The sequence below is a fragment of the Motacilla alba genome, chromosome 2, assembly GCF_015832195.1.
Source record: "Motacilla alba alba isolate MOTALB_02 chromosome 2, Motacilla_alba_V1.0_pri, whole genome shotgun sequence".
Lineage (NCBI taxonomy): Eukaryota > Metazoa > Chordata > Aves > Passeriformes > Motacillidae > Motacilla > Motacilla alba.
In genome coordinates, this window is record NC_052017.1 from 42982322 (window position 1) to 43005914 (window position 23593).

At 38.6% G+C, this 23593-nt stretch overlaps 1 protein-coding gene across 3 annotated transcripts in view; it reads right to left on the reverse strand.

The window, feature by feature from the left end:
- CPNE4 (copine 4) overlaps nt 1-23593 on the reverse strand; it is a 229561-nt gene that overhangs the window by 161485 nt on the left and 44483 nt on the right. For all 3 annotated transcript variants that reach the window (XM_038127999.1, XM_038128000.1, XM_038128001.1), the window contains one exon: nt 17608-17795. In XM_038127999.1, coding sequence (XP_037983927.1) covers nt 17608-17795 — 188 coding nt within the window. The remainder of the gene's footprint in view (nt 1-17607; nt 17796-23593) is intronic.

Below are 23593 nucleotides of genomic sequence, written 5' to 3' on the forward strand. Positions count from 1 at the left end.
GAAGACCCTAAAACTGGAACCATTAGGTACTTACGTGATAAACCCCAACAAAATAACCAACAGTAAAACTTACTAAAAAAAACCCAAAATACCCTGAAACCCAAGCAAAAACCAAACCACTCTTCTGGGGAGGAAAAAGGGGATCAAATGGTAGCATTTATCAGTATCTACAACAATTGCTCAATTTTTTCAAGTTTTTTCACAGGGAAAACCAAAGCTACCTAAACCCAGGCAAGCCTAACTCACCTCAGGCCAGTCTTCCACATAGCTCCATCAGCTTCCCATCCTCACTTCTCACAAGCTTCAAAAGGTGTGTGCACTGCCACAGGCTGAACCTGCTTCTGGAAATGATCCAGCATGGTTCACAAGAAAGCAAGAACACTGTTTCCCCCATGGGTACTACAACTGGGTCATTTCTCCACAGCAGGAGAAACACAGCATAGTGGTGCCAAAATAACCTCACAGAGAGGACACATGAGGAGTATCCCTTTAGAGACCCAGACACAAACACAGCCATAGAGGACATGCCACCGCCTGGTCATTCACAGTTACTGTCCTTCCAGAACAAGCAATTGCTTGAGGGAGACAGCAGGCCCTTACAGGAGGCATCCCTAAAACACTGGACTTGCCACAAATTGCATGGTCACAGAGAAATGCTGCCCACTGGTGAGGCTCAATTTCACAAAGCCCCTTAGCTAGAGGAGAGCTTCCTTTCCCCACTCAATAGGACAACACTGATTCATGCATGCTGAGCTAAGAGCATGCATAAATGTTTGCAGGATCAGTATCAAATAACCACATTCCTCTTCAAAAGCTCTCTATATAATCTGCAGGAGGATTCACACCAATTATATATTTCATGAGTAATTATTCTAATTAAACTGACTGGTAGCACATTAGTGATTCAGACAGAAAACAAAATATTCAGACTATACATTCTCCTCCTCCACACTCCAGTGAAACCTCTAATATATCTTATGATTTCTTTATCTCAACCCAAAAGCAAAAATACACTGAGAGTTTTTTGAAAAGTCATCAGCTTCCCTCCAGTCTCTTACAAGAAATCCACCCTGTACAGGGAGATGGTGATGCTATTTAATGCCATGCTCACTGTTTCCCAGTTCTAGTTTATAAAACCTTTCTGTACAGGTAGTACACCTCCCCACACAATCTCTGAGCACCACCACAATTAGTTGTAATCTTTTACCATGAGCTGCCAGTTGGCAGCTTCTTGTATTGCAGCTAGTGCATTGTAAAGGTTCTTGCTGACAGTTCACATCTCGGAGCATTTCCAGCGGCTGAATCACTCAATCCTGCAGCCCTACCTGCTCACAAACCCAACTGTGTTCCTGCTCTCCATAAGGGGCTGAGTGCCCTATGGAGAGCAGGAACAAAAATCCCTAATCCTTGTATTTAGGAGAGCTCCTACATCTTGCTGAGAATGGATCTTGCCATGGTTTTGTACTTTTGAAAATAAAGCTAAGAAAGGACATGGTTGTCTTGTGTCACTTTATATGAGTAAAGCACCACTATATCCCTCTATCTGCATAGGTCTTTCCAAAAATATCATTAGGGTGAAGACTTGTGGTTCAAAACCAAGTGCTCAGAGTAGTAATTTCTAGAATGAAGACAACCTGTGCAGCCACAGTGTCTCTTTTGTCTCTGAATAATGATCACCCTTCATTACATGATGATTCCCTCCTTCCCTTCACCTCATTCCTACAGGTCTTCTGTCTCCCATGGGGCACAGGACACTCCCAAATAAAATATTGAATATAACTAAAGGATTGTTTATTTCTCCCCTGCCCCTTTACCCTGGATAAACCAATGCACAGAATTTATTGCAATGTTTATGAATGTTTTACTGATGAAAAGACTTTCTTCAGATGCTGAATAGACATGGTACAATTTTGCTAATTTATGTCTGGTTTGTTGTTTTTCTTTTTTTTTTGCAATTTATGTGTCTTCCTATCGACCTAAGAAACTACTTCTATGCGTAAGAAAAAAGAAAAAAATGTTTGATAAATCAAAGGAGTATAGATTCACTTCTTTGTCTGGGTGATATTCTTAAGATGCCTGGCTTTGTAGAACTAAGAGAAGATCATCATCTGCAGCTATATGTGACTGGGAATTGGAAGTACTTCAAAATCTGAAGAGCTCAGCACCGTGCTGTTCAAATCAATTCCTTACCAAGTACTCAAATAAAATAATAAAAAAGAAGAATTTAAATTGCCCTACAAGGTGCTGGCCCAGGGTTCCAATTGCTTCTAAAATAAGATCCAGGTGCTCCTAAAAGTCTAAAGCAGCCTTTTAATTTTAAATTGCTCTTCACTGCATGTGCCATGAATGCTGATCTTTTAAAAGCGTGGCTAAATCAAAACACTCCATATTGCAGGATAATTGCTTATAAAATATAAAAAAAGCTGCATGAAGATAGCTCCAGCCAAGTTAAGTGGTCAGCCACGTTTAATATTTTCTCTAAGCAAAAGATACCAAAAAATGACCAAGAGTGTTTTGCTCTTTTCAAATAAGAAGCTTTCACTCCAAGGTAGGTTACTAGTTCATTTCAACATATCAGACTTACTACTATTCAGAGACCCATCATTTTGATTATTTTATTGCAATGACACCTAAAGACTTTGGAAAGGTTCTTACTATTCTTTGCAAATAAAACAGAAGATGTATTTCCTGCCCCTAAGGCCTCATAGCTAAGTAATTATAAATACACACAACACCATGGCAAGAAATTGGGACAAAATCATCACTTCAGCAAAAGGACTACTTAAGGTCTGAATTTGCATACATAAAGTTTTTAGAATAAAACTGCAAATTGTGAAATTAAATAGAAGGTCCCTGAAGAGTGTAAGAGATCACTTTTAGAAGGGACGGTGAAGATTATGTCCATCACGCCTATACCTACTGCAATCTGCTGCATTAAACATTTCTCTGCAGACACACCATGACAGACTGGAGGTATTGTCACTCTGGCAAAAAGGATCAACAGCAACAGCATCCATCCAGGTATAAACCCCAGTAAAGTATGATCCCACTGAGCTACATGCCAAGCCTTGGGTCCTATAAGATTATTCCACTGAGAATGAAAACAGGATAGAAGCATAGCATCATCTAGTTTGGAAATTACCTTAAAGATCACAAAGTCAAAGCATAAACCCAGCACTGCCAAGTCTACCACTAAACCATAATCTTAAGCATCACATCTAAAGAACTTTTAAATTACTACAGGAATGGTGACTCAGTCACTTCCCTGAGCAGCCTATTCCAACGCTCAATAAACACTTTGGTGAAAATTTTTTTTTCCTAATACTGAACTAAACCTCTCCTGGTATAACTTGAGGCTATTTCATCTGGGAGAAGAGACCAACACTCAACTCTCTACAAACTCCATTCAGGTGTCCTCTCAGCCTCCTTCTTTCCAGTCTGATCAAATCCAGTGCCCTCAGCCACTCCTCACAGGACTTGTTCTCTAGGACAGAGTGGCTTTCCAGAAGTCTCTAGAGTCCGGAAGCTTTACTGAAACTATTTTGAAGCATTCATAAAGAAGTAAAATGAATGAAATTTTCCTTCCTCACATTGCTGTCCTTTAAAATGTCCTTTAAATAATCTGTCCTCCACAGATGTCCTTTAAAATAATCTCAGATCCAAAAATCTATTCTCTAGGCTTCTCTTGGAACATCACTCTGCTGTTCTCCAAGCTGTACTAAAGTTTCCATGCTATTGTTTTTTAGATACAATCTAATTTTGATTCTACAGTAGTGTTTGCTCCATCTTGTCTTGTTCTCCACTTTCTCACATTCAAAAATACATACCATGCCCAAATAAAACTAACATGAGCCCTTCCAGCCAGGTCATCCAGGACTTAGGGTGGCTCCCTGCTGGGGAGAACAGGGACCCCCACAGCTGTCACACAAGAATGCTGGTCACAAAGTAAGGTGCAGCCTGGGGTTTTGAATACAGTCTGAAGGCAATATAGAGTTGTAAGGAAATCAATAATAATGTTATGAAAAACCTCAACTAACTGCTTTCAGAATAAACAAATCCTTCATAAATACTTCTCTTCAGTGTGACACAGACCAGCCCTCCTTTGAATTTCATATAATAGCACCAACTTCTGGCACCAAGAAGACTTCTGAATGACAATCAATCACAGTATGTAACTTGGTCAGCAACCAAGTTCTACGTGTTACATCATTGCCTTCTTTTCAGCTTTTCCTCTCCACATCTGTAATGGAGGGAAAAGGCAGACAGATGGTCAGTAAATTATGTATTCTCACCACAAACATCCCCAGGAGTAGCCAAATTATACAACGCTTCACAAGAGACATCGAGATAAAAGTGTGGGCTCTTTAAATAGACTGACCTCCAACTCCAGCTGAAATCAGCAGAAAAAGCAGAGTGATACAATGAAAAGGAGGAAAAAGTAATTAGCCTGCATCAGCTGTGCTCAAGTTAAATGGGTAAGAGCACGTGGCTGCTTTGAAAGAGGACATCCAGATGGAAAGGTGCAAACCATGAGAATGTAAACTCTGTGAACTTTATTGTTATGTCAGAATCTTATTTAAAAATATTCCCAACTGATACAATTAAAATGTATTCAAAATTATGGACTTCCTTGGTTTCAAAATTAATTAAAGATGCATGTATTTGTCATAGAATTGCCCTTCTGAAAATAACACAAACCTAAATTGCTGATGCCCAGCTTAGGAGAGTATATGTACAGCTTCTCTAAATTATAAAGAAAAATTCTGAATGGTTCCTTAATGTTTTATAATGTTTTCTGTCATTCTTAACCCAAATTCTGCAAATTGGAAATGTTTCCATCACAACAGCTCAGAGACCAAAATATTACCAAGTTGGAAGAGTTACACTAAGTGTGTTGTTTTCCATTAAAACTGGGACTTGAAACCACCTTCTTTCCCACAAAAGACAGGGGTATCTGAAAGTCTGGACATGGCTACTTTAAATCAAGACAACATCAGATCAAACTTGAAAAGCAAAGTCCAGAATATAAATTGAAAAAACAAGCACACAAGCCCTGTGAACACTTTATTTTTTTGTCACTGCAGCAATTCAATGTTCAGCAGCAAATTCAAAACCAAGCAAAATCCGGGCAAAAATCTCCAGAAATTGCAAAACAGCATTACATGCAAGTTGAATTCAAAAGTAACAGTTTTGGGTGGAACCAATGTTGTGTGTAGAATTTTAACTTGTTAAGGATAAGTCTCACTCTTCACCGCATGGTTGGTTATCATCAACATTTTCTGATATTCTTAGAGAATCTCAATAAATTCTCAGAGAAAAATAGAAATTACATATATGAAAAAGGAAAATTTGTCTATAATATTTTAGACATGATACCATTGTGGAGCTATAAGGCTAAATATGGCAGAAAGCCAAGTAAGCCCCACCGAACTAAGGAAGGAAGAATGGACACTCCTTACCAAATGGCATGAAACTGCGTCCAGGGAGGTTTAGGCTGGACATCAGGAAATGCACTTTTTACCTCAAGGGGTGGTTGAGCACTGAACAGGCTCCCCAGGGAAGTGGTCACAGCACCAGCCTGACAGAGCTCAAGAAGCTTTTGAACAATTCTCTCCAGCACTCTGTGTGACTCTTGGGGATGGTTCTGTGCAAGGCCAGGAATTGGACTTGCTGATCCTTGTGGGTTCCTTCTAGGATATTCAACGACAGCTTTTTTATTAAGAGGAGGAGTAAGACTAATGCAAAGATGGTCAAGGATCTACTTTGGTATTTAAATGAAAGGATCAAGGAACCAAGTAGGCAATCACAGGTCCTTCAACAAAATTAGGTCCACGTGGGACTGTAAAAAGAGTACTGAAACATTGGATGACAATGAACATAATGCCAATGACTTTAAATAGAGAAACAAAGGCATGGGAATTTGTCTTGTATATTGCTGTGCAGAATAGGGAAGACACATACATGGCAGCTGAAAAGCCCAATATAAGCTGGAGAAGTGCAAATACAGTTTTAAAACAGCAAATGACGCTGTCAGTGAAAACAGTTCCTGCATCCATGTGGAACCTGAAGGGCAGCCAGGGGAGTAAGGCTGCTGAAGCTAGTCCAGTTCATTTGGCAGTGACACAGCATAAGCTTTTAAGTTTACCCCACTTACAAGGCAACAGCAGACTAATCAGCCCTCAAACAGCATTTAAAGTTAAATACAACAAGATACAATGATCAACCTAATGTTTCTCTGAGGAGGCATATAGAAGGCAAGTAGTGCATCACTTGGTTCTGCACCAGCAGCTGGTTCTACACCAACGACATACACAAGCCAGCTGGTGCCATAGCTAGGCAATGAACTTCTCCAAATATTTGAAAAACAAAAGTCTCAAACCTCGTATTTTTATTGACTTTTTAAAAAATTGAAATTCACTTGGAAAAAAAAAACCCTCAGATCCTTCTGATTAAGTTTATCATGACAAATCCAGATTACCACAATGGACAGTTTTCTGCTTCAAAAGCACAACATTCCAGGTTGGTGGTGTGGAATAAACCTGAGTATCTCACAAAATTATGGCATTCACCTCAGATAGTTGCCATTAACATTTTATGAATTTCAAACTAAAAAGTAGCTGAACTGTAGGCCTTTTGAACACAAAAGTTATTCATTGGGAGCTACAGCAATGATTCCAGTTCCAATGACGTATGTGTTCTTCTAGAGGAGACTGTTCAACCCAAGAACTGGATTGTCAGCTATTTTTATTCTACCATCTTTTAAGTGCAACATTTTGAACAAAAGGCAGGTAAATTTATACAGATCACCTGCACAATCCACACCCAAATATTATGGGCTTCATATGGATTGTCTGAAGGGCCCTAAAATTTTCTTCACAAATAAGCACCTTTGTAGAGCCAGGATTGGTACAATTTCACTTTGCTGTCAGCAGCAGCGGCACGGTGGTTGTAGCAGCCACTCTAAGCCCTCTGCCAGAAAGGGATATTTTCAGCCCTGTGGCTTCCTCTTCCTCAGAGACTAGTCTTACTAGTTTGCATCTAGGATCTTCTTTTGGACAACACTAAGAGTGGCAAAGAAGCAAGAGCAGAAATCACAATTCTGGTAGTTGATGCAATGTGGCTCTTCTTTGATTACCTCTTTTTACAGGCAAAATAGTAAAGTTCTCAAGGGAAGAAAGAAAAAAATCAATCCATCCAATTTTTGAAAAAAAAACTTTTAAAAAAATCAGGCAAATCCTGGAATATCTGTTAACAGATGAGGTCAGCGCATCTGTACAGAAATGTAGCTTTGACATTTCAATTCAGATTTCAGGGAGTCTGTATTCTGGCCTGGTTACAACATAACTGGTACAATATATTTTTAAGCTACTACCAAACATGAGGCAATATGGAAAATAGCAGTTCCAGGGAAATTGCTTCTACTTTCCTTTGCATAAACTTGAACTCCATCAATTTGTGTCAACAGCACATTCCCTTATTATGTAATGGTTTTAAGCCAAACCAGCTAAATGAACTGAGTATCCCTGGTCAATCAATATTTGAATAGAAGTCTTCTCAAAACACATTTACAGTAGTTCAGACTGTTTTTCTAAATCACTTATTCTCAGAGTTTCATAAGTGCTCTTTTTCTTCAGGAAACAATTTGTGTTAGACCCTAAAACCCCTCAGAGCAAATACAGAAAAGGCTCACACTGCTGCCAATTTCTCAGTTCCATTCTGATGTTACAGGTTAAGAATCAGTGTACTGTGTCAATCAAGTGAATTATCTACTTACAAAGCAGCTCCAAAGATTCCTGTTTATTGTAGGTTTATCACAATCTGTCAAACTACTGAAGTCAAACCAGGCTTAAAATCTGTCCTGGAGATGTGTGAAGTTTGCGTATCTGTAAAAAATAGCTCATGAGAGGAAGGCATATTACTGAGATAATCTGAAATGTGCATCTGCCTGCCCATGATAAAAGCAGCCTTAGACTCTCCATCCAAGTTTAAAATACTACATATCTGATAGATAATTAAACTGCAGAGGAAGAGAGCAAAAGACTTTTTTTTTTTTTTTTTAATGTAGAGCTGCTGACAGTATAGAATTCCTCCTGTATATATTCCTACCAAACCAGTTATTCAGGGCTAAGAAGGAGTGGGAACACTGTAAAACCTTCTTTTCCCTAATATCTTCCCTAGATAATTTTGAAAGCATTTTTAATGGTCTCTTCTTCCTTTTTTTTTTTCCTTACCCTATTCATACAACAAAACTATAAGGCCTGACATGGTTAAAAAAAGAGTAAATATTGGAAAAATCTTGTTTTATTGCCTATGTGTATACACGTGACTGAGAACGCTGTGTGAGTCACAGCTTTTATGGAAAACTGTCCTGAGAAAAAGTTGTGAAAAGTTAGTGAAGCATGAATTAAGAACCATCAAATAGACAGCATGGCTAAAGGCAGTATTTACAAGCACATCTTAGGATGATTAGAAACATTGATGAAAGTACATTAACAACAAAGAAATAGCTAAAACTGCATGGGAAGAGGAAATCGGCTGCCCTGTTAATGAGGTAAAAAAAGTGCTTTTATTAATGTAGAGTAAAATATTTCATCAGCCATAGTATTTCAACATTTTAAATGTCATAAATACAAGAACAGATGAGAACTCCTCTCAGTTCTCTCTTAGTATTTCATGTCTGCAATCCGATTACTCAAAAGTTAAGAGGAAGGCAAAATTTTCAAGTAACTTAAAACCACTCAAAATGTTTCTACCAGCAACAATACACAAATGTTTGCAAAGCCACAGAGAAATCTGACACCAGAGTACCCAGCCTCGTTCCTCCACAGGTATGAAAGTCAAGGTGAGTGCACAGTGCTACCTGCAAACACAGACACACCCTGGCTGAAGACATCTGCTGCAGGAATGGCTATAAAAAAATTGTTTACCAGGAAAGAACAGAGTTCCTCAAACATTTCCATAATCCCTAATCCTCTGGACATTGAAATAGGATGTAGACAAGTATGGGTTATTCAGGTTTCCCTCTAAGCTAGTGCAGTGTTGAACTGATTTTGAAGCATGTAACTATTTCCTAACGTAGAAAAATGACTACATGATCCTACGTTTCTTTTCCATGGCTTTCCTAGGGGCTGATTTACCAGGCAGAGGGCTTCTGGAAATCAGCCCCAAAGGAAGATCTTCCTGGGAGAGGATGCTCCAGGCCACAGCTTCAGGGAGAGACCATGTAGCTTTTACCACCTCTCATACATAAGCACTCCCTCCTGACTTCTCAGGAGTACACTTGGTTCTATTAAATTATGTAAAAAAATAACTCTTCATTCTCCACAGCTTGAACACAGGGGGCCTGAAGAGGTTAGTTGGACAGAGAGGCCAGCTTCCAGCTCTGGTAGAGAGGAATCATCCACCCAAATATGACCACTCTCAATAAGAGACAAAGACATCTACTCTCTGTCCTTTGCACATGCATTACATTTCACAAACTGCACTACAGAGGCAGAAAATGATGTTTGAGCTGGTGGAATAATATGATATTTCATGTATATTGACTCAACATGACAGTATTTGTTTTCAGTTGAGACAATCTGTCTGATTCAAATGAGTTCAAGCTGAAAGACTAGCTGATTAAAAAAGACAGGAAAAAAGCACTGTGGCTGTCTTTAACTGCTGAGACAAGGAGGAGGCTCAAGAAAAAGCAGCAGTGATAGATGAGGTAAAACCAAGAGGGAGTTGTTATAAAATGGATTTAAAATAAATAGACATATTACTACCTGGGGTCTAAAAAGAAAAATATCATTAAACCTAATGTTGTTCATATTTCTGAACTAGGCACAGGAGGAAAACAATTCCCAGTACCAGTTTCTTATCAAATGTTTGCCAACACAAGAAAGTTACAGCCTTTAGTTATCAGACTTCCAACTTTGCATAAGTAGCTTGGAAAGACCTCAGAGAGTTCTCTTTCTTTTTAACAAGAAGGGTAATATTAATTACAGTTCCAGGTTTTGAGCTTACTCATATATATTTGTAAAAATGTACTAAGTGCATCAGGGGCTGAACAGTGTATTTTGAATGATGCTCTCTCGGACATGGAGAAAAACTGCATAGCAGATTCCCTCCATGTGGAAAACTTTTCTTTTTCCAGAAAGAGTTAACGACAGGAGGTCTTCAGCAGGAAAACCCTAGGAAGAAAGTGTGCCTCCAAAATATTAAGGCTTGGAAAGGAAGATATCTGATTAGATGGATTCAGGCTGAGAATGGACCAAGATAAAACATTCAATTAGCCTGCAGCCTGACCCCACAGACTTCCAGTGGTGCTTGAAAAAGATGAGCCGTCTTTGACAGTCACACCATCCAGAAAGACTTCAAGGAAATGTACCAGGAAGAGAAAGCAGAAGCTAAAAGCAAATCTTGGCAGCAACAGAGGTTACCAAATCATTTTGAGGAAAGCAACATTCATTAGCATCAACAGAGACTTGATGAAAGAGGAGAAAGAAAAGTACGATATTGAATTATGAGGAAGAACTAAACCATAAAGGCATATACACAGGCACAGTGCTATGGTGTAAATAAAATCACAGCTTTCACTGTGATGAGTGAAAACAAGATAAGTTGAATGGCACCCAAAAAACTCTGAGGCATTATCCTCTAGGAACATCCCTTGGGAAGTGAATGCAGCAGGATTGTTCTCATTTTTTCCTAGGTCCAAAGTTCACTAATCAAAAGCTGTACTCAAAGATCATCACCTGCAAGTTGTGCAGGGCATAGACCTGTGCTCATATAAGACCAAGTGCTCTGAAGGCCTGAATGATCTGGGCAGGAGGGGCCAATCAACTTGACTGCCAGCCCTGAGTGAGGAAAGGTAGGACCTTGTGGCTTAATTAGAAAAAATCCCATTGGCTTTATTTCCTGATGAAAGTCTTGTTCATTTCAATTAAAGACTCAATTCTTCCCCATTGGCTATTATCAACCAGGATCTGCATAAATCAAATTTTACAATAGATCTAGTATTTCATTAAAGACTTTGATCTAAGCTTTGGTCAGAGAACTTGCAGGTAGCATTTCCAATTATCAGCCCTCTTCTACACCCAGTAGAGAAAAACTCCCAAATCTGCAAATGAATCAGAAACTTCTTCACAAAGAGAAGAGCTAAATTCATAATCTCTATTCAGTGAAAGCATCTGTTTGCCATCAAATTTGGCACAATATGATATAAAACATTTAATCAGAACTTTGTAAGTTCCTTTCTTTGTCAGAGAAAAATCTTCCTAAGATGGTATGTTCATCTTACTGTGACTCCTTTACTTAAAATTAATTTCATACAGGATGTTTCTTCACCAAGTTGAAATCTCAAGAGTGAAATCAGAAAAATAGTATCTAGAATCTGCTCTAGCATTGACTAGGGAATTATTTAAAAAAACCAACCCAAACCCATCAAATTCCTATAAGGCAGCCCACTGTGAAGCCTTGCAGTTCTTTTAAGCAGATAATAAATCCCAAATCACTGCTCAGAAATCACTGTGGAAATGCAACACTGCAATGCTCTGAAGTAAACATAGCTCAAATAACTACCCAAACAAATCTATGTTTTGTGATAGGTTAAGTATGCTGAATCTTCGAAATAAAGGATGCCTTTTTATACAGTCATGGACAAATCAGAAGAATAAAATACCAAATGGCATTGAGAAAATGAACAGGGATTTTCTGTCTCCTTTAATACAGGAAAAAGGAACTTTAAATAATCAGCAAGAGCTAAATTCAAAAAATACAAGTAATATTACTTTATTCAGCACCCACTTAAGCTGCTGAACACTTATGTCCCAGGATATCCTAAAATTTTATCTTTTATATACAGAATTTTTTAAATTATTTTAACTAAGTTATGGAAGTTATTCTACCAAGATTTTTTTACAACTTCAAAGGCATAAACTCCTGTTTAAGAACTCCCTGAGCTGCAGATCACTGAGAGCTGGAAGAACAAGGTGGAAAGACACTTCTATATTTCTCTGATCCCGTATTTCTTCACCCTCATCAACTAGCAACTAGATGCAAGATGGGGTTAGACAGCCTCAAGCCTCATTCTGTATGGCTGCTGGTGGTAGCTCTTCTTTCTGATCATAGAAACTTCCAGTTCAATCCAAATGCTTCATCTATTACCTGTTCATCAAAATGAACTAAAAAGGATGTAATTTTTTGTGAGTGGGGATTTTTTGCCTCTTCACAATATTTTTGTGTTTATTTTGGAACAGTTTGGAAGAGTCATGGAATATATCATCCCACAGACTCCCCTATTTCATGGCTTGTTGGCTTCTGCAGTGGGCTGTAACAGCCACAGATGGATAACATGAAAGCTACTTTTGGGTATCTATGGAAACAAAGAGCTGAAGTCTGCCTCAGGGTCTTCTCTTCAGATCCTTTACCCATGCTAGGAAGGGGCAGGGAATTTCCCCCAGTCTCCAATACAGAGAGGTGAGAAACGTGGCAGCAGGTGCTGGGAATGTAAATGGGGAGCTGAGGGCTGAGGTAGATGAAAAGGCAGAGGAAGGAAAAGGATGCTGGAATTCAGAAATGAAACAAAAGAGAGAACAGGACTAAGAGGAAAAGCAAATACAGATGGATGTGCAGGTTGATGTGAAAGGAAGAGGAAACACAGAAAACTCAGGTTTGTTTGTTTAGTCCTGCCAAGCTGATCCTTGAAATGATGTGCTGAATTACAAGTGAATAACTTTTATATTAAGAATATAAATATATTTTTATCAAAGCTCACAAAGTTTTCCACAAATTGTGACTTCAGAGAACATTTCAACAACAAAATCTATTTCAGTAAACAAACTTATCCATTTTAACAATTTCACCCAAGTCCATCAAGATGATTTTTAATAAGTGCAGGCTGCAGGCTGTCTTTAGGTGCTGCTTCATTTGCTCTGCAGTTACTGAGGTTTAATAAAAGCTTTGGGTAAAACACAAAACCTTGAGCTGGTTGTTCAAATCCACAAGGCAGCAGACACTCTCTGTCCTGCTGCTGAAAGCCAGAAGAGTACAACTACAGGAAGCCCTCCCTGATTCCCAAACATGACTACTTGTCTTCCTAAGCTCCTCTTCTGTTTCATAGCTCCAGATATCACATTTCATCTGGCTAAGTCAGCCTGTGTGACACTTCCTGATCTCATGTAAATCTTGTATGACCAGACACAGCTCTACAACTTACTCAGCTTTCAAAATAACGTGTGCTATGGGTATTTGCCATATGCAGCTAATCTGTGAACAGGGCTAAGACACTTCCTTAGGATTAAGGAGTTAATGAGAAGGTCAGTGCCAGCACATCTCAGCTGAAGGCTCCAATGCAATGCATTAGTTAACAGTTAACATTTACTACACGTGGACATTCACACTCTAGGGGGGTAAAATAATCATTGGAGCAAAGGAATTTATCACCATCAGCCATTCACCATCTGAAACTTAGTTGAGTATTCAAACTCCTTGAACACATTCAAGTCAAGATGGAAAAACAGCCATTGAGTAATTATCCTAAACAAACAGCTTAAGTACAACATTTGGGCACCCCTTAGTGTGCACCTGCCTAAAATGATGGCCAGAAGAGCTAAAATTCAGCCCTGGATCAGTAATTTACTTTTAGCACATAAATACAGCAGAATTTAAGATTATGCTGCATCACACCCTGTTATGATAGGCTTCATGTGTGAGAAGGAGTAAACTGCTGATTTTCCTGGGAGACACAACATATCATTTACATTCTAGCTTGGTGGAGATAGTGCTTTTCAGCCAGCACCAACATGCACACACAAGGAAATGGAGGGGGGGTGTCTGAGCACACTTGTGAGTGTGCCAGTTTTCTTACAGAGAAACATCTACCCAGACAAAAAGAAAAAACCAGCAAGCATATCTGTCCCAGAATGGGGGACTGCACCAAGAATTCTTTGAGTAGTTGTCCAAGTTCCACATAGTTTCACTAGTGAGGAGTTTTGTGTCCCTCATCAAATCATCTAGGGAACTACAGGCCCACCAACTTCACCTCAGTTCCTGGAAAGTCGGTACAGCACTTAATCACTTAATGATAAGAAAATCATAATGAGTAGCCAATCAAGAAAAAGTCATGCCTGAGATGAAGTAGATCTACCTGGCCTGGTAGGTGAAGGAAGAGCAGCAGGTATTTTCTACCAGGACTCCAGTAAGGCCTTTGACACTGCCTCCCATAAGATGTTCATAGAGGAGCTGCTGCTACAGAGAATGGATGAGCAGACAGTGAGGTGGACTGAAAGCTGGCCAGGCTCAGAGGCTGGTTATCAGTGAGAGAAATTCTAGTTGGATGCCAGAAACTAGCAGTGGGGCACAGGGGTCAGTACTGGATCCTGTTTTCGATATTCATTAATGACCTAGATGATGGGGCAGACTGTACCTTCAGCAAGTTTGTAGGTGACACACCTGGAGCACTCAGGGGGCACCTTATCAATGTAATACCTGAAGGGAAGGCCCAAAGACAGCAGAGCTGGGCTTTTCACTGGTGGCTACTGACAGAACCAGAGGCAATGTGCACTAGTTGAAAGATTGGAACATTAGGAAACATTTTTTTGCTTGTGACAGTGACCAGGCACTGGCACAGGTTGCCCGGGGAGTATGCAGAACCCCTCTCCTTAGAGATATTCAAAACCTGTCTGACACAGTCCTGGGAAACTGGCTCTAGGTGTCCTCACCTGAGCAGCACATGGGCCATGTGACTTCTAGAGGTCCCTTCTAACCTCACCAATTCTGTGCCTGGGAAACAAACAAACAAAACCCCCCAAAACTAAACAAAACAGGAAAATCACAGTTAAAAAAAATTAAGAGGAATACTTAGACGTCATTTCCAATCTCTGGAAATGGTACCTACCCACTCTACAAGAGCATCAACACATTTTCATTCTATATTTACACGTGTAGGTGGCATAATTTACACAAACACACACATATGCACACACAGAACTGCAGAACTGAAAAAAAAAATTTCCTCAGCAACAGGCTGACATATTTTGCCAAAATTCTCCCAGAGAAAAATGTGCACAGATCACTCACTTTCAGGGATTGTCTGCGCCTCTAGGTGGCTTTCTGCACATGCTCACCATTATTATTTTTTATCTTTTCATATATAAGACAATCCTATGCTGAATGCTAAAACTCTTGAAAAGAGAGGGATGAATATGCACTCAAATTTAACTGGATTGAGTAAATGCCTAATTTTCTCTTACGTACTTTATATTCTCTTTTAAAAGGCACACCTTTCAGCTTGATTAACCACAAAAAATCAACAATAACTTTTAAGTAAAAATAACCAACATGGTGTTATTAAAAATATTACACTCCATTCCCTTATATCCCAGAATCTCTAACTTCACGCACAGCGCAATCCCATCAGCCTAAGCCCACATGCTTCAGCTGCATCTGGCCCAAGAGCAGCCATGCAGCCAGCCCTCAGTACTTTCCATGGATTTCAAAAGCACTTCTGTGCAAGAGCACAACCTACACAGATCACAACCTGTATTTCGGACACCTTCAATTCAGCTGAATTGCTGACAAAACCTCCACACAACCAGAGCATGTGACCAGTATGTACATTTCAGTCATACTGCATCTTGCTACAGCACGTTTGGTTCTCCAAGGGGTTTAAGGTAACTGGAAATCGAGATAATTCATGAAGGCACTAACTAAATCTACACTCCTCAGTTCTACTTCTTTCTTTGCCATTTCTATATTGAATATGCTCACTTTACTGGATTTTATTATTTTTTAATTATTACTTTGTCTGTTTTTTCAGGTCTCACTGGATCATTGATTGCCATCAGCAGAAGATTCTTCCAGCCAAATTATGTCTCCAGCTATGCCTGAGTGACTCTGCTCAATTTAGCTCAGCAATAGGAACTTAATTAAAAATTCTGTTAAGAAGGTGCTGGTCAGAAAATACTCATCATGGAAGAGTGGCATTCACTTTGCAGCACTGATAGGAACATGAACTAATAAAACCTCTTTTTTTTCTAAAATGAATTGCCCGGACTCTCACTAGACAGTAGCAGCAACTGATGTAAGATGAGAATCATATCGGTGGGCAGATCTGTTCTGTAAGATTTATTCTATTCAGACAATCATTTTCCAAATTAAAAACCACATAAAATAAAGGGAATCTCCATTACTACATCAGAATATATAATTTAAATCGATTTACCCTGCCAGAGACAAACTGTATGTAAATGCACCCAAAGTTATTCAGAAAACTGAGACAGCATAAAAGTTTTCATTGTGTCCTTTCCAAAAAGGGCCATTTCATTTATTTTGACCGTTAATCCATTTCTTGAATAAGTTCTACTATTTCTGTGATTACACACAGTGCAGCTAAATCCTTTTTTCTACACAGAGAGCTAAGATTACCCTTTTTTAGGCTATTTTGTCACCCGAAATTTCAATTACATGGACAGACTGATTTTGCAACACTAAAAACAATGGTGAGAGTTTTATTTCTATTTATAGTCTGGTTTTCTACCAGGGACATGTCTAGTGGTTCCACAAGAGCAAACTAAGGAAAGAAGAAGAATACCATCAAAAAACCCTTAACTTTCCTAGGCTTTGTTGGCCTGAAATGGAAAAATTTCATAGGTCAAAGTGATTGGAATAAATGGAACAAACTCCTCAAAGTCAGAAAAACTTAGCTGAAAATGCAAAATTAAAAGACCCCTGAATTTGAGATTTTGCTTTCTGCATATGCTCACCATTATTATTTTTTATCTTTCCATAGATAGGACAATCCCATGGTGAATACTAAAACTGTTGAAAAGAGAGGGATGAATATGTACTCAAAATTAACTGGATTTAATTAATTCCCAATTTTCTCTTACATACTTTATATTCTCATTTTAAAGTCACACCTTTCAGCTTGTTTAACCACAAACACTCAACTATAATTTTTAAGTAAAATAACTAACAAGATGTCATTAAAAATATTACATTCCATTCTATGTTCTACAGTTACAATTTGAATTTCTTTAAGACACCATGTTTCCAGTTATCAAAGAAATCATTTCCATGATCAGGCAAAATAAGACAAAACAGGATTTTAATCAAACATACAACCTGCAATACAAGGCAAATTGATACATCAAACGCATTAGTTTTAATAACTGCAACAAGGAATCCAACTGTAATGATCAAAATTTGCAAATCGAGCTACTCTGTCACCAAATCCCTCACCAACTAATGATAAATCCTCCTCTCTTCCACAGTATTCCTCTTTATGTTGTAATGCCTCGTGGTCACTATCATTATCTGTGCTATTATATAGCTTTTTTGAAAAAATAAGGCCTGAAGGGAAAAGTTTTCAGAAGCATCAGAAGTTGCTTCTTTCTTTATTCATCTTGATTTTTAATCTAGATTCCAAAGAGAAGTTCAAAGTTTCTGATTCAAACTGTGATAGGGTTAATGGAAAATCTCCCTTTGCTCTTGCAAGATTATGCCACAGGCTTCAAATTGCTGCTTCTCTTACCATTCTTGCTATTTCAATTTTCCCTCAGCAGTTTGTCTGTGCCATCCTAAAGTGCCAGAAGAATCAATTTGATTTTATTAAACACTCACCTCAAACCACTGGCCGTGTGACTGCATTTTAAGGATGACACAAGGATCTGGTTTTGAGAGGGCATCCCTGTCTGATATGCCTTTGCATGCAACTCGCAACTCCACTTTAGTCAGGCATGGGCTGTTAAAAATTCCCAAGGTGTTGGCTGCTGATTCATAGATGTTGCTCATTTTCTTCATTCCTTGTTCTGAAAGAGAGAAAAGGTCTATTAATGATGGTGCACATAAGGCACAGCCCCTCCTTCCACACAGTAACAGTGAATGAGAACCAGAGCATGAGGAGAAAGAATAAAACCAAAGGAATACCTATAGAAAAAACAAATAATCATCTCATATGTTTATAAGTAAGTCAAGTTCAGAATGAAATTTCCCACCATGCTTCTGAACTCTGGGAGTGAACTCTGACCTCGACTTTCAGCTCCGTTTCTGGTTATAGAGCCAAATTTCCCCAGGCCACAGGTTAGATACACATGATGGTAATTCTGTGTTTCTTATGATAACACCTTGACAAGGGTAAATTAAATTTGTTCAGAACTCCTGCAATCTGCTTTGATTTCCCTGTATTTCTTCTAAAGAGTATGCACTTCTTCTTACATAAACTTTTGGCATAAATGCTATAGAAGGCCCCTTTCATACCAACCTTAAATTCCAAAATACATTTCATTGTTTCCACACTTACTGCAGTAGATTACCTGCCTCCATTCCTAAGCAAGTAGCCAAGATTGATGTTCTATACAGAAGGGCAGGATATTTCTGCCACCACAACTTGTTCTTGTAGAGTGTTTGCTCTTTTGGGTCAGAAATCAAGTTACATGAGCACAGACAGCTGGAATAACAGGGACCTCCAACCCTTACTTCATTATGAACAGCACCCATCCATCTTGTAGCTCAAGAATTTCCCTCAACAGAAGTAACAAAAAATATTTTAACACAGAGCTTACCAAAAATCTCTATATGACCATTTCTGCATCAATAAAGAATATGGGAACACTCTAATTGGCACATTTGCTCTGAGCTTCACAGCCTGACCCTTTAAAAATTTGCTTCCTAATACATGGATTAGTGCCTTCATCACTTTACCCCATATATAACAGCCACAAAAAAGGAATCTCATACTTCTAGCAGGCAGATTTGTCTTCCCATTTTATCAGCAAGACATGTTAGCTGTCTGTTTCAAACCTTTTCACTATCTATTCCACAACATCCTGCTCTCAGAGGTTAATGATTCTTGAGAATTGTTTTGATAAAAATTACATTTCAGAGATATGGAAACGAAAGTGAAGGTTCTTTCCCCCAAATCTGCTAAGTTAAAAATAAACTCAAAACCTGCAAAATGACACCTATCCAGTTGTCCTATGAATTAGAAAGGTAAAATTAGAAAGGTATTTCTCAATTCAGAGTAAGGGCAGTTGGCAACAGAGTTTCATTCACAGGAATGTCTGAGTGATGAGGCAGATTATCTGCTCCCCTGACAGAAGGGACAAAAGGTTGTTAACAACTTATAATTCTTCAACTCTATACAACAACTTACAGTATGAACATTCACCTGCTGTGACTACCCTGTTCAGATACAAGTGAAGTGAGCCCGAGTGCATCCCAACCACTCTCTGAATCCCAGACTCTACAGGCATATTTGAAATGTGAGCCACACCACAAGCATAGTGCCTGGCATCCTAAGATCAAAACAGTCACCTTCAGCCCCTCCCAGTTACTTGTAATTATTGTCACCTAAACTACTGTTCCTTGGACTTACTGGTAGGAAAGAAACATGACTGAGAAAATGGGCAAAACTGGACAACACAGGGAAAAGGCAATGATATTGGGCTACATTACTAAGCCAGGGACTGGAGAGACTGTTGTCTAATTAGTCATCATTTTGTAATCTCATCTCCTTCAAAAAGCTGCTCAACAAGCTCATCCCACACATTTACAAGACATTTTTACATGCTGCCCTTTCCAAATTGAAATCCATTTGAAAATTGGGTTAATTCTGTCTCATACACATCATACATCATTAATAAAATGTCATTCTTTGTGCAGAAATAGGCTGGTGATTTAATTAAACTGGATGATTTCAACACTGAAGAGAAGAGGAAAAAGTAGCAGAGTGAGGGGGAGAGATGTATTTTTCTTCCTCCTACAATAATTATACATTGGTTTTCCAGAACAGCAGGTAAGTAGAAAAATTATATTTCTTTTTATCACTACAACTATTATTTCAGCTTTTGCAAGTTCTAAATTTATCAATGGAAAAGATCAAGGCACAGCCTTATTCTTTTGTCTCATTATATTCTTCTTTTAATATAATCACCAGCTTGGGCTGTTGTGCTGATGTCACATCACCAGGAAACTGGAGGCCTGGAAAATAGATTTTGAGCCCACTGAAAGTGGCTAAAAATGGTATTGTTTTGCACAAACATAGAAGTTAAGATTGCATAAGAATTTTTTTGTCAACTAACTATGTACAGTATTGATGGAGGAAAAAAAATTTCATTTTTCTTTGCTACAAACTCTTCCTTTTTCAGTTCATTAGAACCTTGTTATTCCTTCATTGTCCATGCAGTTTTGATATTCACTGAACAAGAGCTGTGTCCAGTAGAGGAAAGCAATAGAACACATACAAAAAGTAAGTGATAGGTCACATATTTGTAAAGTTTTCATTTCATCATTGCATACACTCTCTCTCATTTCCTCAGGAAAACAGGGAAGTGGTGGATCATATACTTCCCACACAAACTTATTAGCCAGTGCTAGACTGAAGCAAAAACAGGCCTTCTGTTTTCACCTCCCCATGGTGAAACATCAAGAAAAGAGTACCAACTGGAAAAAAAAAATTAACACTACACTATGCTGCAATTGAAACATACTCGGCTACAAAGAAAACCCAAAAAACAAACAACCAAAAAAAACCCCACCAAAGGAAAACAAAAACCGAAAAAACCCAAAACAACAACAACAAAAAAAACAACAAACCAAAGAATGTGTTGGCTACAAAGAAAAAGTGAGAACCTTGAAGACAAGTCTCTGTCTCCAGTCTCTCAAATATGTTCCATATCTGGCATACTTAGAGCTCATTTACTAGAAATTAACCTGCTCTTTTGACATTTTTAAAGAGATTCACATCTCAAAGTGATCTTACGGATACATTGGATGAGATGGGGACCACATGAAGCCAAATTCTTGTCAGTAGTGCCCAGTGACAGGACAAGAGGCAAATGGCACAGACTGAAATTCAGGAAATTCTGATTAAAGAAAAGGAAATTTTTTACCATAAGTTTGGTTCAACACTGCAACATGCTTCTCAGAGAACTTGTAAAGTCTTCATGTTTGGAGATATTCAAAATTTGTCTGGACACAGCCCACTTTGAGCACAGGCTTAGAACAGATCATCTGCAGAGGTTCCTTTCCAACCTCTTCTACTCTGTGACTATGCAGCAAACTATCAATTTATAAAATTTATAAAAGTTCTAGGGTACAGATCGTCTCTGTGATATGTTATGGAACTAATTGATTATTTGAGGCCCTTGGCTCCAAAGCCATGCAGAAAATCAAAATATATACATAAGCCCAGCATTTCTGGTACAAAGTAGTGCTACAAAGGCTCCCATGTGTAGGTATTTCATTAAAAGCACACGAGTTCAGAAAGTTGTGCCTGCCTAGATAACCGGATTAAAATGAAAATCAGTATTACACATTTGACAGCTACATCCTTCTCTATTCAGGGGGACCAAATGGCTTAAAAATGTTCAGTTTCCAGTGCCTGCAGAAGTAAGGATCTTTGTGACACAGAACACAACCAGTACATGCCTCTCTCTGGGAGCTAAAACACTTCAATTTAGCTCAGCCAACCAGATCCAACTCGTTGCAAAATGGTGATCCACATAACCTCACCACAAACTCAGAATCAGCATCCTTAGATTCACCATGAAATGAATCTAAGATGCTATCTGAATTCTGATTGTAGGTTTACTCCTTTGCCCACACTGTCATTTTCCCCCCTACACACACACAACATCCAAAAAGCTTTTCTGCAAGTTGTCTGGGTGAAAAACAAAGAGATTGCTCTCTACAGCCCCTTGTGAAGAATCAGGGGAACATCCACACTCAGCCTCACCTTCAGTTCGGGTAATAAGTGAGCAGCAAATGAGAAAGATGCTGAGATTAAAAGTAGTAACCAATGTGCTTTGCATTTAGAGAAAGGTCTTGTTAATTTGAAACCTGTACTCCAGACCAAACTACACACAAATGAATTTGGGAGTTGCAGGCTTCCCATCACCATATGTTGAGAGCTGTGTCTGAATTATTTTACTGCCACTTTGGTCATGAAATGAAAATGAGCTAATAGCATCTGTCTGCTTCTACAGAAGTAAACAGCAAGAGTCTGCTCCTGGAAAGGTAAATTATGTTTGCAGTATGTGCACATGGTGGGAAATACTAATAGCAGAGTTACATGAAATAAGAGCTGTGAATAAGTGCCTCCAAAAGAGAGCAGCCCTAAAAGCATTGGTTGTTGTGGCACTAGCTGCTCACTACATATTTACACTTATAAATTATAAATGGGAGAGACATTCAGTATTCAAAACACATGAACAGCTTAACTCTCTAGACAGAAAGCTTTGTACCTACAGTTTCTAGATCTTCCAGGTTTAAAGTCTAATAAAAGGAAGTATGAAAACCAAGTCTACAGTTAGAAGCTTAAAATTAATAAAACTCAGATCAAGTTAAACAAAATACAGTAAGAGCATGATTTACAGAAAAGGCTGAAATTAGGCTGGGTGTTCAGGTAGAAGAGTTTTTTAAAGTTCCTCTGTTTAGTAACTTGTTTAGCTCCAGCAGAATGTAGGCCATGCACCCCTTCAGGGAATTATAGTAACTGAGAGAAGTAATTATTTTTCTTTGAGAAATTTTATGTAATTGGGAATCCCCAGTCTCTAATAATTACTGTACCAGCTGTTGGCACCAAGGCTTTCTTGGTTGTGAAAAGCAAATCCATTCCTTCACATTCAGCTGTAAATAGGTTTTGTACAAATGAGGAAAGGTGGGAATTCACCAGGAGTTCCTGATTCAGCAAGTTCATTAAATTAATACTCCATGTCCTTTATCAGGAGCTAACTAAGACACCTGGCTTGCCCAGGTCTGAACAGAGACCCCAGCATGACAGGGAAAGCAGACCTATCTTTATTATTATATGCATTAAGATTTTTTCATCATGTCTAATCTTTGCTGCTGTGGCCCTTGCCTTGGACTTTCTCTGTGCATCTCTGGAAATTGCTCATGAACAATCAGTGCTATCTTAAACAGAGTCATTCAATTACTTATCTTAGACCACGTTCCTAGACTCCTGGTTTTGAGCCATATCTCAAATCACTGCACAAGACTCTCCTCCTGTTGGCATTAAAAAATTATCCTGGTCAACATCAATTATATTATAAATTGCTACAGAATTTGAAATGATCATCAATAATACAGACAAAATGCAAGCTGACAAAATTAATTTGAATATGAATTATTATGTAATGAAAAGTCAATAGGTTAGCTAGACCCCTCCACAGGATAGTTTGTGCAATTAAAAATACAAATTTTCCTCCTTCACTTTGATTATCTGACAGCTATTAAGGAAGATTTATTTAAAATTACACCTACCAGAGTTTGACAAAGGCCTTTGAAAAATGAGCAACAAACTCAGTAAGGAAGGCCAATCTGGAGAATCCACAGTAATGCTATTGTGAACAATGAGACAGATCTGATAATGCAAGTAATCTATTTGGACAGAAGGGGAGAAGGTTCAGAACGAAGTGCCAGCAGTGTAAATGGAAATATACACACACTGACAGTTCAAAGGGACTCATTACCATAGAACCAGCTGTTTCAATTATAAGGGGAAAAGGGAAAGTCACTGGAAAGAAACTGAGACATCTAATGCATGACAAAACACTGAACAGAAGTGTGCTGCACCTATACAAGTAACCCCATTTCAGTTAAGAGA